Genomic DNA, 15214 nt, shown 5'->3' with positions numbered 1-15214 from the left:
GTCAGACACAGGCCTCAGATAGAGCACACAGCATTTGTAGGCCCTATAGACTGGCCCATAAATGTACGATTACTCATTTCCATTAGTCTGGGATACAACACAAAGCTGTTATCTGCATACAACTGTATCCAATGCAAAGCTGTGTTGTGTCCCGACAGATATAAATACATGACTAGCAAACACAGAAGTATGCAGCCATAAAGAAGGGCTTATTTACTAACATCTGGATAACTTCCAACATTTATACATGCAAATTCAGGCCAAAGTAAGCCACGGCCAACCCACCCAAAACGCTCACTTTAGGCCAAAACTCCACCCATGTAAACCACAGCAACCAAATAGTTTATTTGTCTAGTAACAATGAGGTATCTGACTGGTAAAATAGTTTGGTGCACAATTGACAAAATAAACCCTAGTGCAGGGGTGGCCAACCTCAGTCCTCGAGAGCTACTAAAAAGTTCACGTTTTCCAGACCACCTACCAGGTCCACAGGTGGAGCTAATTACTTCACTTGTGATTCTGTGAGGAGACCTGGAAAATATGCACTGTTGGTAGCTCTCGAGGACCAGGGTTGGCTACCCCTGCCCTAGTGCATACTGGGTATTATAATACAAGCTATACAGCCCTAGCATCATGCAGATCATATACCATACAAACCATGCATAATACAGTCCCTAAATCATATAGCAGTGTACCACACAGGCCGCCCATTATACAGACCGTGCACCATACAGACCATGCATAATACAGTCCCTCTATCATACAGACAGTGCACCATACAGACCATGCATAGTACAGTCCCTCTATCATACAGACAGTGCATCATACAGGCCGCCCATTATACAGACCGTGTACCATACAGACCATGTATAATACAGTCCCTCTATCATACAGACAGTGCATCATACAGGCCGCCCATTATACAGACCGTGCACCATACAGACCATGCATAATACAGTCCCTCTATCATACAGACAGTGCATCATACAGGCCGCCCATTATACAGACCGTGTACCATACAGACCATGCATAGTACAGTCCCTCTATCATACAGACAGTGCATCATACAGGCCGCCCATTATACAGACCGTGTACCATACAGACCATGTATAATACAGTCCCTCTATCATACAGACAGTACATCATACAGGCCGCCCATTATACAGACCGAGTACCATACAGACCATGTATAATACAGTCCCTCTATCATACAGACAGTGCATCATACAGGCCGCCCATTATACAGACCGTGCACCATACAGACCATGTATAATACAGTCCCTCTATCATACAGACAGTGCATCATACAGGCCGCCCATTATACAGACCGTGCACCATACAGACCATGTATAATACAGTCCCTCTATCATACAGACAGTGCATCAGACAGGCCGCCCATTATACAGACAGTGCACCACACAGGCCGCCCATTATACAGACAGTGCACCATACAGGCCGTCCATTATACAGACAGTGCACCATACATGCCGCCCATTATACAGACAGTGCACCACACAGGCCGCCCATTATACAGTCCCTCTTTCATACAGACCATGCATAATACAGTCCCTCTATCATACAGACAGTGCACCATACAGACCATGCATAATACAGTCCCTCTATTATACAGACCATGCATAATACAGTCCCTCTTTCATACAGACGGTGCACCATACAGACCATGCATAATACAGTCCCTCTATCATACAGACAGTGCATCATACAGGCCACCCATTATACAGACCGTGCAGAGGTCCTGATTCAGATCCGGTCGCAAGCGCTGAGCGCTCGCAACCGGGTCGATGGTGGCCCACAGCGCATGCGCACGACGGAGCCGGCTCCGTCGTGCGCATGCGCGAGACCCGGCTAGCGACGGGCACTCCGTCGCTCCGTGTCTCGCACCAAAGGGGGCGAGCTGTCGATGTTGAGTGACAGCTCGCCCCGTTAAGGGGGACGGGCCGGGGGGGTGGCTGCCCAAACGGAGGCATTCCCATGAGAACGCCTACCGTTTGGGGGCGGCCCCACTGACATCACCAGTGATGTCAGTGGGAGAGCCTCCAGCTGAATTTGAGCCAGAAGCTCTCTGGGGCTTGCGGCCACGAGACCCTACCAGAAGGGTCTCGTCGCAAGCCCGATGGTTATGATGGTCTTGACCATCGCGACCGTCATCATGGCCGCTCGCTATAGCTGTGGGTGGTCACCCACAGCTATGCGAGCGGCCAGGAGGCCGCTCCAAAAATATGGAAAAAAAGACCCTGATTCAGAGCGACCGGCTCTGAATCAGGGCCACCATACAGACAGTGCATAACACAGTCCATCTATCATACAGACAGTGCATCATACAGACCATGCATAATACAGTAAATCTATCATACAGACAGTGCACCATACAGACAGTGCATAATACAGTCCATCTATCATACAGACAGTGCATAATATAGTCCATCTATCATACAGACAGTGCACCATACAGACAGTGCATAATACAGTCCCTCTATTATACAGACAGTGCATAATATAGTCCATCTATCATACAGACAGTGCTAGTCCATCTATCATACAGACAGTGCATAATATAGTCCATCTATCATACAGACAGTGCATAATATAGTCCATCTATCATACAGACAGTGCATAATATAGTCCATCTATCATACAGACAGTGCACCATACAGACAGTGCATAATACAGTCCATCTATCATACAGACAGTGCATAATATAGTCCATCTATCATACAGACAGTGCATAATATAGTCCATCTATCATACAGACAGTGCACCATACAGACAGTGCATAATATAGTCCATCTATCATACAGACAGAGCATAATATAGTCCATCTATCATACAGACAGTGCATAATATCGTCCATCTATCATACAGACAGTGCATAATATAGTCCATCTATCATACAGACAGTGCATCATACAGACAGTGCATAATACAGTCCATCTATCATACAGACAGTGCACCATACAGACAGTGCATAATACAGTCCATCTATCATACAGACAGTGCATAATATAGTCCATCTATCATACAGACAGTGCATAATACAGTCCATCTATCATACAGACAGTGCATCATACAGACCATGCATAATACAGTCCCTCTATCATACAGACAGTACATAATACAGTCCATCTATCATACAGACAGTGCATCATACAGACAGTGCATAATACAGTCCATCTATCATACAGACAGTGCATCATACAGACCATGCATAATACAGTCCCTCTATCATACAGACAGTGCACCATACAGACCATGCATAATACAGTCCCTCTATCATACAGACAGTGCACCATACAGACAGTACATAATACAGTCCCTCTATCATACAGACAGTGCACCATACAGACCATGCATAATACAGTCCCTCTATCATACAGACAGTGCACCATACAGACAATACATAATACAGTCCCTCTATCATACAGACAGTGCACCATACAGACCATACATAATACAGTCCCTCTATCATACAGACAGTGCACCATACAGACCATGCATAATACAGTCCCTCTATCATACAGACAGTGCACCATACAGACAGTACATAATACAGTCCCTCTATCATACAGACAGTGCACCATACAGACCATACATAATACAGTCCCTCTATCATACAGACAGTGCACCATACAGACCATGCATAATACAGTCGGTGTATGCATAATACGGTGACACAACATCACCCCCCCACCCCATAGGGATGCGCTGGAAAATATGTGATGTTAGGCTACTGTGTATATTAGGGTGATGTCCCTTCACATGACATTATTGCATGCTATATCATCACGCAGATTTGAAATGGCCGACTAGGTGCCAAGTCTCGTAAATTATGCCGGGTACACACTAGATGATATGTCGTACGTTCCGGCCTGTATGTCACTGACAATGCGCGCTACATGCAGGTCCAACGAGCGGCATCCTTAGAGAGGGCCATGCTGACGAATGCAGCATGGCCCCCTCGCCATTGTTCCATCGCTGCCGGCATCGGCGAGTGTGTACACACTTGCTGGAGCCGGCATCCCGCCAGGTCCCGTCGCTTGCGAGTTCGGTACGCACTAGATATCGTCTAGTGTGTACCGACTTTTAGAGCAGCAACAAAACTGCCGTATGATCCCCTCCTATCCTAACCCCAACAAAACTGCCGTATGATCCCCTCCTATCCTAACCCCAACAAAACTGCCGTATGATCCCTTCCTATCCTAACCCCAACAAAACTGCCGTATGATCCCCTCCTATCCTAACCCCAACAAAACTGCCGTATGATCCCCTCCTATCCTAACCCCAACCCCAACAAAACTGCCGTATGATCCCCTCCTATCCTAACCCCAACAAAACTGCCGTACGATCCCCTCCTATCCTAACCCCAACAAAACTGCCGTACGATCCCCTCCTATCCTAACCCCAACAAAACTGCCGTACGATCCCCTCCTATCCTAACCCCAACAAAACTGCCGTACGATCCCCTCCTATCCTAACCCCAACAAAACTGCCGTATGATCACTTCCTATCCTAACCCCAACAAAACTGCCGTATGATCCCCTCCTATCCTAACCCCAACAAAACTGCCGTATGATCCCCTCCTATCCTAACCCCAACAAAACTGCCGTATGATCCCCTCCTATCCTAACCCCAACCCCAACAAAACTGCCGTATGATCCCCTCCTATCCTAACCCCAACAAAACTGCCGTACGATCCCCTCCTATCCTAACCCCAACAAAACTGCCGTACGATCCCCTCCTATCCTAACCCCAACAAAACTGCCGTACGATCCCCTCCTATCCTAACCCCAACAAAACTGCCGTACGATCCCCTCCTATCCTAAGCCCAACTAAACTGCCGTACGATCCCCTCCTATCCTAACCCCAACAAAACTGCCGTACGATCCCCTCCTATCCTAACCCCAACAAAACTGCCGTACGATCCCCTCCTATCCTAACCCCAACAAAACTGCCGTATGATCCCTTCCTATCCTAACCCCAACAAAACTGCCGTATGATCCCCTCCTATCCTAACCCCAACAAAACTGCCGTATGATCCCCTCCTATCCTAACCCCAACAAAACTGCCGTATGATCCCCTCCTATCCTAACCCCAACCCCAACAAAACTGCCGTATGATCCCCTCCTATCCTAACCCCAACAAAACTGCCGTACGATCCCCTCCTATCCTAACCCCAACAAAACTGCCGTACGATCCCCTCCTATCCTAACCCCAACAAAACTGCCGTACGATCCCCTCCTATCCTAACCCCAACAAAACTGCCGTACGATCCCCTCCTATCCTAAGCCCAACTAAACTGCCGTACGATCCCCTCCTATCCTAAGCCCAACTAAACTGCCGTACGATCCCCTCCTATCCTAACCCCAACAAAACTGCCGTATGATCCCCTCCTATCCTAACCCCAACAAAACTGCCGTATGATCCCCTCCTATCCTAACCCCAACAAAACTGCCGTATGATCCCCTCCTATCCTAACCCCAACAAAATTGCCGTATGATCCCCTCCTATCCTAACCCCAACAAAACTGCCGTATGATCCCCTCCTATCCTAACCCCAACAAAACTGCCGTATGATCCCCTCCTATCCTAACCCCAACTAAACTGCCGTATCATCCCCTCCTATCCTAAGACCAACAAAAAAATGTTTTTGACAAGCTGGAACTGAAAATAGAAAAATCAATGGAAAACAACAGGTTTATACCGCGCTCTAGGACAATGTGTCGCTGGCATCTACAAGTCACAATTAACAAATAAAAAAGGTTTTGTAGGTCAAAGTTTTTTTGTTTTTTTTTTAAACAAGAAGCTTTGTGTGACCATAATGCAGATCGCTCATAAATTCTTCTCACCCTGAGCCGCTCACAGTACCATTTTATTTACAGTCGGGATTTACGCTCATTTCACTGAATTTATAGGAAGCTGCACAAAATTCACTCACGTGAAAAGTCCCCCTGAAAATGTGACTTATTGCCTCTAAGTGCTGTTTTATGGCGAATGTCTCGTTTTATGACGGACGGCCCCGGTAATTAATTATCTGTATAAATCCTGCACAGTTGTCGTATGTAATGCACTATGCGCCATCGCACCTCTATAACAGACTCATCTCTCCTCTTACAGGTGAACGCTTTATATGATCTGATTGGGGCGACTCTGGCATGTCAGCTGTAACGTATGGTCTGGTGATGTCATGGAACTAATGTGAAACGATGCAAAACAATAAAACAAACAATAAAACATGTATATTTGTGAAACGAGCTGCCCGATATGTGTGTATTGGAAGGGAAATTATTTCTATCGTTTCAGATTTGACTCCTGTCCTGTTGTAAGGAGAGAGGTGCGGCACATTTTACACTTCTGGATGCCGCAAATGTTATTAAAAAAAATACCAATAATAACGTATACCAGCATGGCGGCAGTGTGGTTTACATTGCTGTCTCATAGCGCTGTGTGGAGTTTGTATGGGCTCCCAGTGTTTGCATTGTGTGTGCGTGGCTGCCATCGTCCCAGGCACGGACACTCAGAGTGTCGGGGCCCGCCCGCTCCTACCCCATCGCTGCCACACAATAGCATTGAATGACTGACAGAACCAGCCCACTGACTGTGTTATGACAATCAGCAATTTGCTCCCAAATGCTGGAAAATGGACAAAAACTGTTGTTTGAACAAATTGTTTAGATCAAACATTTAACAAACTTGTCTGACCGACCATTTTCTGGCATTTAGGAGCAAATTGCTGATCATCGGTTACTCCCAGACGTTACCAGATTTTCATTCCAACTTATCAACTAGTTGGATGGTTGGACAGAAAATCTTTACGTGTGTACCCAGCTTTATCCTAACTTTTGGGAGCAGTGTTGTGCTCACTGCCACTCTGCACAGCATCTACCTTTGCTGCTTGTGACCAGGGCCAGAGCCGTAACTAGACATTTTGGTGCCCTGTGCCAGAAAGAGCGTTGGTGCCCCCCTCATTTTTCAAAGGGACATAATGCACCCAAAAAAGGGCCATGGCTTCATGGGGAAGGGCCAGGAAAGAGATAGGGGAGGCCAGGAGATGCTGGGGATGATATAAGAGGAAGCTACAAGCAAGAATGATGATAAACAGAAATTTGACAGGACCAAACAGCGTCCCCTGACCTCTGGTGCCCTGTGCGATGGCACCGGCCGCACTACCCTAGCTACGGCCCTGACCAGGGCCATAACTGCAGATTAGCCAGGATGGCTCGAGCACCCATGGCCACCCGATCCCGGGGAAGGCTCTCTGCAAATACCCCAGCCTTGCTTTTTGGTCCAAGTTCCTGGCTCTGGGCTCTTGTCACAGAGCCTCCATAATGTTGTGGCCCTTTGTGCATGATTGTTAAGACTGAGTTAGCTCTACACTTTGCCAGGGGCGCCCTGATCCCTACGTATGCTACTCCTTGTGGCAGAGTGGCAATGTTTTTAGGGGTGGGGGGCACATTGGGCCTAATTACGAGATTTATGCTATGCAATCGCAGTTGAGACTCATTAAGTATCGCAATAGCGAAAATATGCTAATGTCTCCAAAAGCTTACCCGAGCATAGGGACGCCCACTGCTGCCTTATCATATCCGCCCAACAACGTACAACAGTGTAAACATTGGTACTATCGACGCACATCGGACAGTCACACAGCATATAGAGCAAGTCTGACCTGTTCAAACACTGCAGCTCTCCTGACACGCAGAGAGCTCTCATGCTGCAAAGGAGATCGCAATGATTAATTTATGCGCGCCCATAAAATGGCGTCTACATGATCAGACGTGCCTGAATTTATTCTAACCCCCCCTTTCTGGTACCTCCCCAAATGCTGACTACCTGTCACTCTCTTTGCGAGTGAATCCTCTGTACGAGCGTAATCGCAATACAACAGCTGCGCCTGCAACAATGCAGCATTCGGACATGTGCAATGACTAACAATCGCTTTGTCTGCGTAGATATCGGCATTACGGAAATCTCAGAATCGGGAAAGTGGGATATCGGGGCTAAATACTATACTGACAGTGACGGGAGTCATCCTTTTAAGAAACAAAATCATTCACCCAGCGAGGGGGGCCGGTCTCTCGCCCAATATTTATTTTCTAGATCAGATCTTCAGCCTATAAACATAAAACTAATGACAAATATAATATACGTTATTAGAATACAAACAAATAATTTCTGTGAAATGACAAAATACAAAAATGAATAAATTGGAAATAATAAAAAATGTTTCATTTCTAAAAAAAAAAGTAAAAAAATAAAAAACAACCACACATAGTAATAGAACAATAACTGGCCAGGCACCTGTGGTTTAGTACATTTGATTCTGGATTTGTAGCCTGTAAAGTTTACCTGGAAAAGCCAAATGTTATCTCAATGCGCTTCGTACACGGTGATTTTATACCTGATAAGATCTGTTATCTGCGAGAGCCGTAAATCTGCTAATCCCTTTATGACAGGTAATGTGCATGAGAACATACAGCTGTCACCGAAAGGACAACACTTCCCCGGAACAGGAGGATGTGTGTGATGCCAGATGTGGTCCAGGCTCCCAGATATCATGGGCAGACCCCGATGTGGCACACTGCTGGATCCTCCCTACTGCCAACAAAGGAGACTTATCAAAGCTTGGAGATTGGTACTTTACCAATCAATCAGCTCCTAACCATCCCTTTGCAGGCTGTGTTTGAAAAATTACAGGAGCTGATTGGTTGTACTTTATCTCCGTCCACTTTATCTCTCTCCAAGCTCACAACACTGATATTCACGTAGCCGAGAGATTATTTGCACCTGCGCATGTTCTAAAAGTTCTGAAAACCCCCTATGGCGCATGCGTTACACAGAGCGTACGCACAGAGGCGCTGTTGCGATTGGGACAGACGGTATCAGGAGTGATGGGCGTTCCTGGGCGGTGTCTAGTAGTGGACGCAAAAATGGTCCGTTCAGTGGGCGTGTCAGTGCAAGCATCTTCGTTCCCAGTCGCGCAGGCGTAGGGGGCCGTGGTCAGACGGAGGCACTGCACCGGCTATAGGGCTGGTGCAAGTTTTGGTGGTGTGACCGATGGTGGTGTCTAAGGACACACCAGGTGGTATAACCGTGTGCACTGGCGCATTCAGCCTTGTGGATGTACACCAGGGAAGATGTTTGTAGCAGCATCTGCATAGAGTCGTAGATGGGCGCCCACCAATGGACGCTGCTATGTGCACTTCTGCATCCGACTCAGAATCACGTTCCAAGTGTCACCTAAAGACAACCTGCTTCTTAAGCCCAAGAGAGGCAGCCGCAGCGCCCAGGCAACGGGCAGACTGAAGCACCCAGGCAACGGGCAGACTGAAGCGCCCAGGCAACGGGCAGACTGAAGCGCCCAGGCAACGGGCAGACTGAAGCGCCCAGGCAACGGGCAGACTGAAGCGCCCAGGCAACGGGCAGACTGAAGCGCCCAGGCAACGGGCAGACTGAAGCGCCCAGGCAACGGGCAGACTGAAGCGCCCAGGCAAAGGGCAGACTGAAGCGCCCAGGCAAAGGGCAGACTGAAGCGCCCAGGCAACGGGCAGACTGATGCGCCCAGGCAACGGGCAGACTGAAGCGCCCAGGCAAAGGGCAGACTGAAGCGCCCAGGCAACGGGCAGACTGAAGCGCCCAGGCAAAGGGCAGACTGAAGCGCCCAGGCAAAGGGCAGAACAAAGCGCCCCCAGGCAATTGGCAGACTGGAACGCCCAGGCAACGGGCAGACTGGAACGCCCAGGCAACGGGCAGACTCTACCCACAAATATTAACTTCTTTATTTTATTTTTTGAGACGGTAAATAATAGATTCAAAAAGACATAATATAAAAAAAGCTGAGCTGCAGAGAAAACAACAATACAGTCAGGGGCATAAATATTGGGACAGTGACAGAATTGTCATATTTTGGCCTCTAGTCACCACCACAATGGCTTTGAAATGAAACAAACAAGATGTGATTTACCTGCAGACTTTCAGATTTAATTTGAGGGTAATTACATCCAAATCAGGTGAACGGTGTAGGAATTACAACGGTTTCTATATGCAGGGCCGCAACTGGGGGGGGGGGGGGGGGGGTGAAAAAAGGCTGACTCACGGTGGCTTGGGGGCTGCAGATTCAGAAAACGGCCATCCAAAAATGGCCGCCGCCTATGGAGACAGATGCTAGAGGTCCTTACTGGAAATCTAGTGTCTGTCTCCTCCTTGGTGGTGGCCATTTTTGGTTGGCCATTTTCAGCAGATTCCATGTGGACTAGCCGTACGCATGGACTCTGCTGAAAACGGTCATCCAAAAATGGCCGCCGCCAAGGAGGAGACAGACACTAGAGGACCTACTGGACCTCTAGTGTCTGTTAGGCCAGCACAAGTGCTGGGAGAAGATGCTGAAAGCTGCATCTTCTCCTGTGAAACCCCCTGTCAACGAGCATAAACCCCATGGCAACGAAAATAAACCCCATAGGAATGAGCACTAAACCCCCTGGCAACGAGCATGAAATCCCTGACAACGAGCAGGTAATTTTAAAGTAATTAGAAGCCTTACTGTGGGGCATAAAATGGTGTTGAGCAAATATGTAAGTGGCACTTTTGTTATAGGCATTACAGTGTGTGGCATAATGTAAGTCACTATACCAGGAACGTTTGACTAGTGCACTGCCTTATGGAGGAGCAAGGACAAAATCCAGGGAAGGGAGGGGGCGCAAAATTGCTATCTTGCACCGGGTGACAGATATCCTAGTTTCGGCCCTGCTATATGTGCCTCCCACTTTTTAAGGGACCAAAAGTAATGGAACTATCAACTCAAAAGCTATTTCATGGACAGGTGTGGGCTATTCCCTCATTATTTCATTATCAATTAAGCAGGTAAAAGGTCTGAAGTTGATTCTAAGTGTGACATTTGCATTTGGAATCAGTTGCTGTCGACTCTCAATATGAGATCCAAAGCCATCATTAGGCTAAAAAATCAAAACAAACCCATCAGAGAGATAGCAAAAACACTAGGTGTGGCCAAATCAACTGTTTGGAACATTCTTAAAAAGAAAGAACGCACCAGAGAGCTCAGCAACACCAAAAGACCCGGAAGACCACAGAAAACAACTGTGGTGGATGACAGAAGAATTATTTCCCTGGTGAAGAAAAACCTCTTCACAACAGTTGGCCAAATCAAGAACACTCTCCAGGAGGTAGGTGTATATGTGTCAAAGTCAACAATCAAGAGAAGACTTCACAAGAGTGAATATAGAGGGTTCACCACAAGATGTAAACCATTGGTAAACCTCAAAAACAGGAAGACCAGATTAGAGTTTACCAAACAACATCTAAAAAAGCCATTACAGTTCTGGAATAACATCCTATGGACAGATGAGACAAAGATCAACTTGTACCAGAGTGATGGGAAGAGAAGAGTATGGAGAAGGAAAGGAACTGCTCATGATCCAAAACATACCACCTCATCAGTGAAGCATGGTGGTGGTAGTGTCATGGCATGGGCATGTATGGCTGCCAATGGAACTGGTTCCTTGTATTTATTGATGATGTGACTACTGACAAAAGCAGCAGAATGAATTCTGAAGTGTTTTGGGCAATATTATATGCTCATATTCAGTCAAATGCTTCAGAACTCATTGGACGGCGCTTCACAGTGCAGATGGACAATGACCCGAAGCATACTGCAAAAGCAACCAAAGAGTTTTTTAAGGCTAAAAAGTGGAATGTTATGCAATGGCCAACTCAATCCCCTGACCTGAATCTGATTGAGCATGCATTTCACTTGATGAAGACAAAACTGAAGGGAAAATGCCCCAAGAACAAGCAGGAACTGAAGACATTTGCAGTAGAGGCCTGGCAGAGCATCACCAGGGATGAAACCCAGCGTCTGGTGATGTCTATGCGTTCCAGACTTCAGGCTGTAATTGCCTGCAAAGGATTTGCAACAAAGTATTAAAAAGTGAAAGTTAGATTTAGGATTGTTTCGTTTGTCCCATTACTTTTGGCCCCTTAAAAAGTGGGAGGCACATATAGAAACTGTTGTAATTCCTACACCGTTCACCTGATTTGGATGTAATCACCCTCAAATTAAATCTGAAAGTCTGCAGTTAAATCACATCTTGTTTGTTTCATTTCAAAACCATTGTGGTGGTGAATAGAGGCCAAAATATGAAAATTCTGTCAATGTCCCAATATGTAGGGACCTGACTGTATGTTGTTTTCTTATCTATTTACTAACACTGCCATAACATTACAGGCCTGATTCTGAGTCAGGTGCAGTGACGTAACTAGGGTATTTGAAGCCCGGGGCAAATAAAAAAAATGGAGCCCCCCCCCCCCCTCATGTGCGCGCGGCAAAAAAATGGGTGTGGTCACTTAAAAATGGAGCGTGTCAACATGACACACCCCTTTATCGTCACTCTGAGCATTCCTTTCCATATGCACCTTAACCCCAGAAGTGCCCCTTATGCAGTACCCCCAGTATGCAAAGTCCTGGTGTGATCCCTCTTATGCAGGCCCATAGTAGTGCCCCTTATACAGTACCTCCAGCAGTGGTCCTCCTTATGCAGCCCCCCATTAGTTCCCCTTATACAGTACCCCCAGTATGCAATGCCCCCAGTAGTGGTCCCCCTTATGCAGCCCCTCAGTTCACCTTATTCAGTGTCCCCAGTAGTGGTCCCTCTTATATAGTGCCCCTAGTAGCAGTCCCTCCAAAGCAGTGCCCCCAGTAGTGGTACCCCCTTATGCAGTGCCCTTTATATAGTGCCCCCAGTAGTGGTACCCCCTTATGCAGTGCCCCCAGTAGTGGTCCCCCTTATGAAGGCCCCAAGCAGTGATCCCCCCTAACCAGTGCCCCCTGTCGTGGTCCTCCCTATTTAGTACCCCCAGTAGTGGTCCCTCCAGTGCAGTGCCCCCTGTGCCCCTAGTAGTAAGCCCCTTATATAGTGCCCCCAGTAGAGGTCCCCCTCATGCAGGCCCTCAGTAGTGATCCCCCCTTCCAGTGTCCTTATACATTGCCCCCTGTAGTGGTCCTCCCTATTTAGTGCTCCCAGCAGTGGTCCCCTAGTAGTAAGCCCCTTATATAGTGTTCCCTGTTGTAGTTTCCCTTGTGCCCCTAGTAGTAAGCCCCTCATATAGTGCCCCAGTAGTAGTTTCCCCCACAGTAGTAGTCCCCAGTAGAGGTTCCCCCTCCCGATGCAGTGCCCCCCCCATAGAGGTCCCCCCCAGTAATCGTGCCCCCCCCTCGTAGTGCAGACTCACAGGTAAAAGAAAAAAAAATACACTTATCTTAATCCACCCTCTGGCTCTGGCCACTGCTCCCGCCGCCGCACGTCAGTCCTCCCGGGCTGGCGCGCCCTGCATTATGGGAGAGACGTCATGACATCTCTACCATTATCCACTGCAAGAGACGGAAGGTGGAGCTCATGAGTGAGCTCCAGCCCGGCTCTTGCAGAGGGCGCTGCAGCAGTCAATGAGAGTCTGTCTGACTCTCATTGGCTGCTAGTTAACATACACATCGCTGCACACACAAACTGCACAGCCTGAGCCCGCCTCCTGGCGCTATTGGGTAAGCACTCAGGGGGAGGGAAGGGGCTCGATCAGCGCTACACTGTCTAACTAGGGCAGGCCGGTACCGTGGCCGGCGGTGCCCCCTCCCCCCACGCCACCGGTCATACGGCGCCCAGGGCACACGCCCTGCTCGACCCCCCTTAGTTACGCCACTGGTCAGGTTCCGAGTGCGGACGGATCTCACGGATATCTACAAATGGCGCATGCGCCACAGATAGCAGACGCACACTGCACAGACAAAGTGAGGACAGATTGATCCATCCTTTGAGGATCTCACTCTTTTGTGTGAAAAGGGCGTTTCTGGGCGGTCGCTGTGCAGATCCGTCTCCCGGAAGAGCCTTGGGAGTGTCGTGGGCCCGTAGGCTGACTTCTATGCTGGTTTTCAGCGCATGGACTGAGATGGGCCGCCTTTTCCTGATGGATGGAATAGATGTAAGTCCTGATACTGATGGTGACGGAAAACCAGTGGGCAGCCCGGCCTTCCACATGCAGACAGATGGATAATTGGCATAGAAGGGCGCACACTCCCATAAGGGTGATGTAATAAACAAGGGGCTGTGGCTGAACGATCCAGCCATTCATCAGTCAGTGTTTTGATACACTCATGACTGGTGGAGGGTACTGGCCATCCACTAATCACAATCAGATCACTGGCAGCCACTTTCCTGGCTGTGACTGTGTGTGAAAAATACAGTGTGCACTAACTGCTGTACACACCTGTGACCAGTCCACACACGCTGCATGTACTGGATGTGACTGGTGGTAAAGAGGCAAGCATAGAATGTTGACCAGCCGGCCCGAGGTGGCACAATTAGAGTGGCCGGGGAATATTCTCTGCCTGCCTCCCACCCATCAGATATAGGCATGCAGAGCATCCCTGCTGGTGGCCTCAAATGCCTAAGAATGTAGCAACCTCCTGCCCCCTGGCCTGTGGCCCATCCCACCCCTGGCCCGGTCTGCGGAAGTATCTTAATTTCTAAGATTATTTTTAATTAATTTTGATAAATGGTAATAATCACATATGTTGCATGAAGCTTGGTTATGTTTAGATACACGGGTTTTACAGCAGAATAATTTTTAGAAGCTGCGTTTTGTATTAAAACAAATATATATATTTATATTATATATATTTAAGGTGTTACAAAGTCAGCGCTACCCAAAATTTTATTGTCCAGTATAGTTCAGTAAATGCTTTTTTATTATCAAGTGCTAGAACTTTAATTCCTTCTACTGCATCCCAAATAGATACAAGAATCAGCGCCACGTTTGAATCTGTTGCAGAATCGGAAATGGAGGGATTGGCGCCATCATAAAACGTGAACTAAAGCCATAATAGATCAAATGCAGGAAGGTTTTGTTGATTTATTTTTAAGATCATAATGCATCATACTCTGACCATTGTGCTAAATCCAGCAGAACATTTGGCAGCCCCTTGCCTCTGTGGGTAACTTGCCCCCTGTACTGGATGCAGAATTGAGAACGTTGAGACATAATTTAGTCCTGACTCACGTAGAAGACAGATGACCTGTATCCAAGCATGCGCCCTGCGACGCGTTTCGGAGTAGTGCCATCTTCCTCAGACGCAAGAGACATCCACAATCTGTGCTCGTATTTAAGTATGAAACCTGTTGGTGAATTTTCCTTCT

At 47.7% G+C, this 15214-nt stretch overlaps 1 protein-coding gene across 1 annotated transcript in view; it reads left to right on the top strand.

Annotated features, from left to right (window-relative positions):
• DNAI4 (dynein axonemal intermediate chain 4) overlaps positions 1-6265 on the top strand; it is a 58392-nt gene extending 52127 nt beyond the window's left edge. Inside the window, exon 17 of the mRNA XM_088442388.1 lies at positions 6132-6265. Within this exon, the coding sequence (XP_088298514.1) occupies positions 6132-6182 (51 nt within the window). The 3' untranslated portion in view covers positions 6183-6265. The remainder of the gene's footprint in view (positions 1-6131) is intronic.
• The last annotated feature ends 8949 nt before the right edge of the window (positions 6266-15214 follow it).

The sequence above is a fragment of the Taudactylus pleione genome, unplaced genomic scaffold (assembly GCF_031769625.1).
Source record: "Taudactylus pleione unplaced genomic scaffold, aTauple2 ptg000310l, whole genome shotgun sequence".
Classification (NCBI taxonomy): Eukaryota; Metazoa; Chordata; class Amphibia; order Anura; family Myobatrachidae; genus Taudactylus; species Taudactylus pleione.
This window is presented reverse-complemented; position numbering and strand designations above follow the sequence as displayed.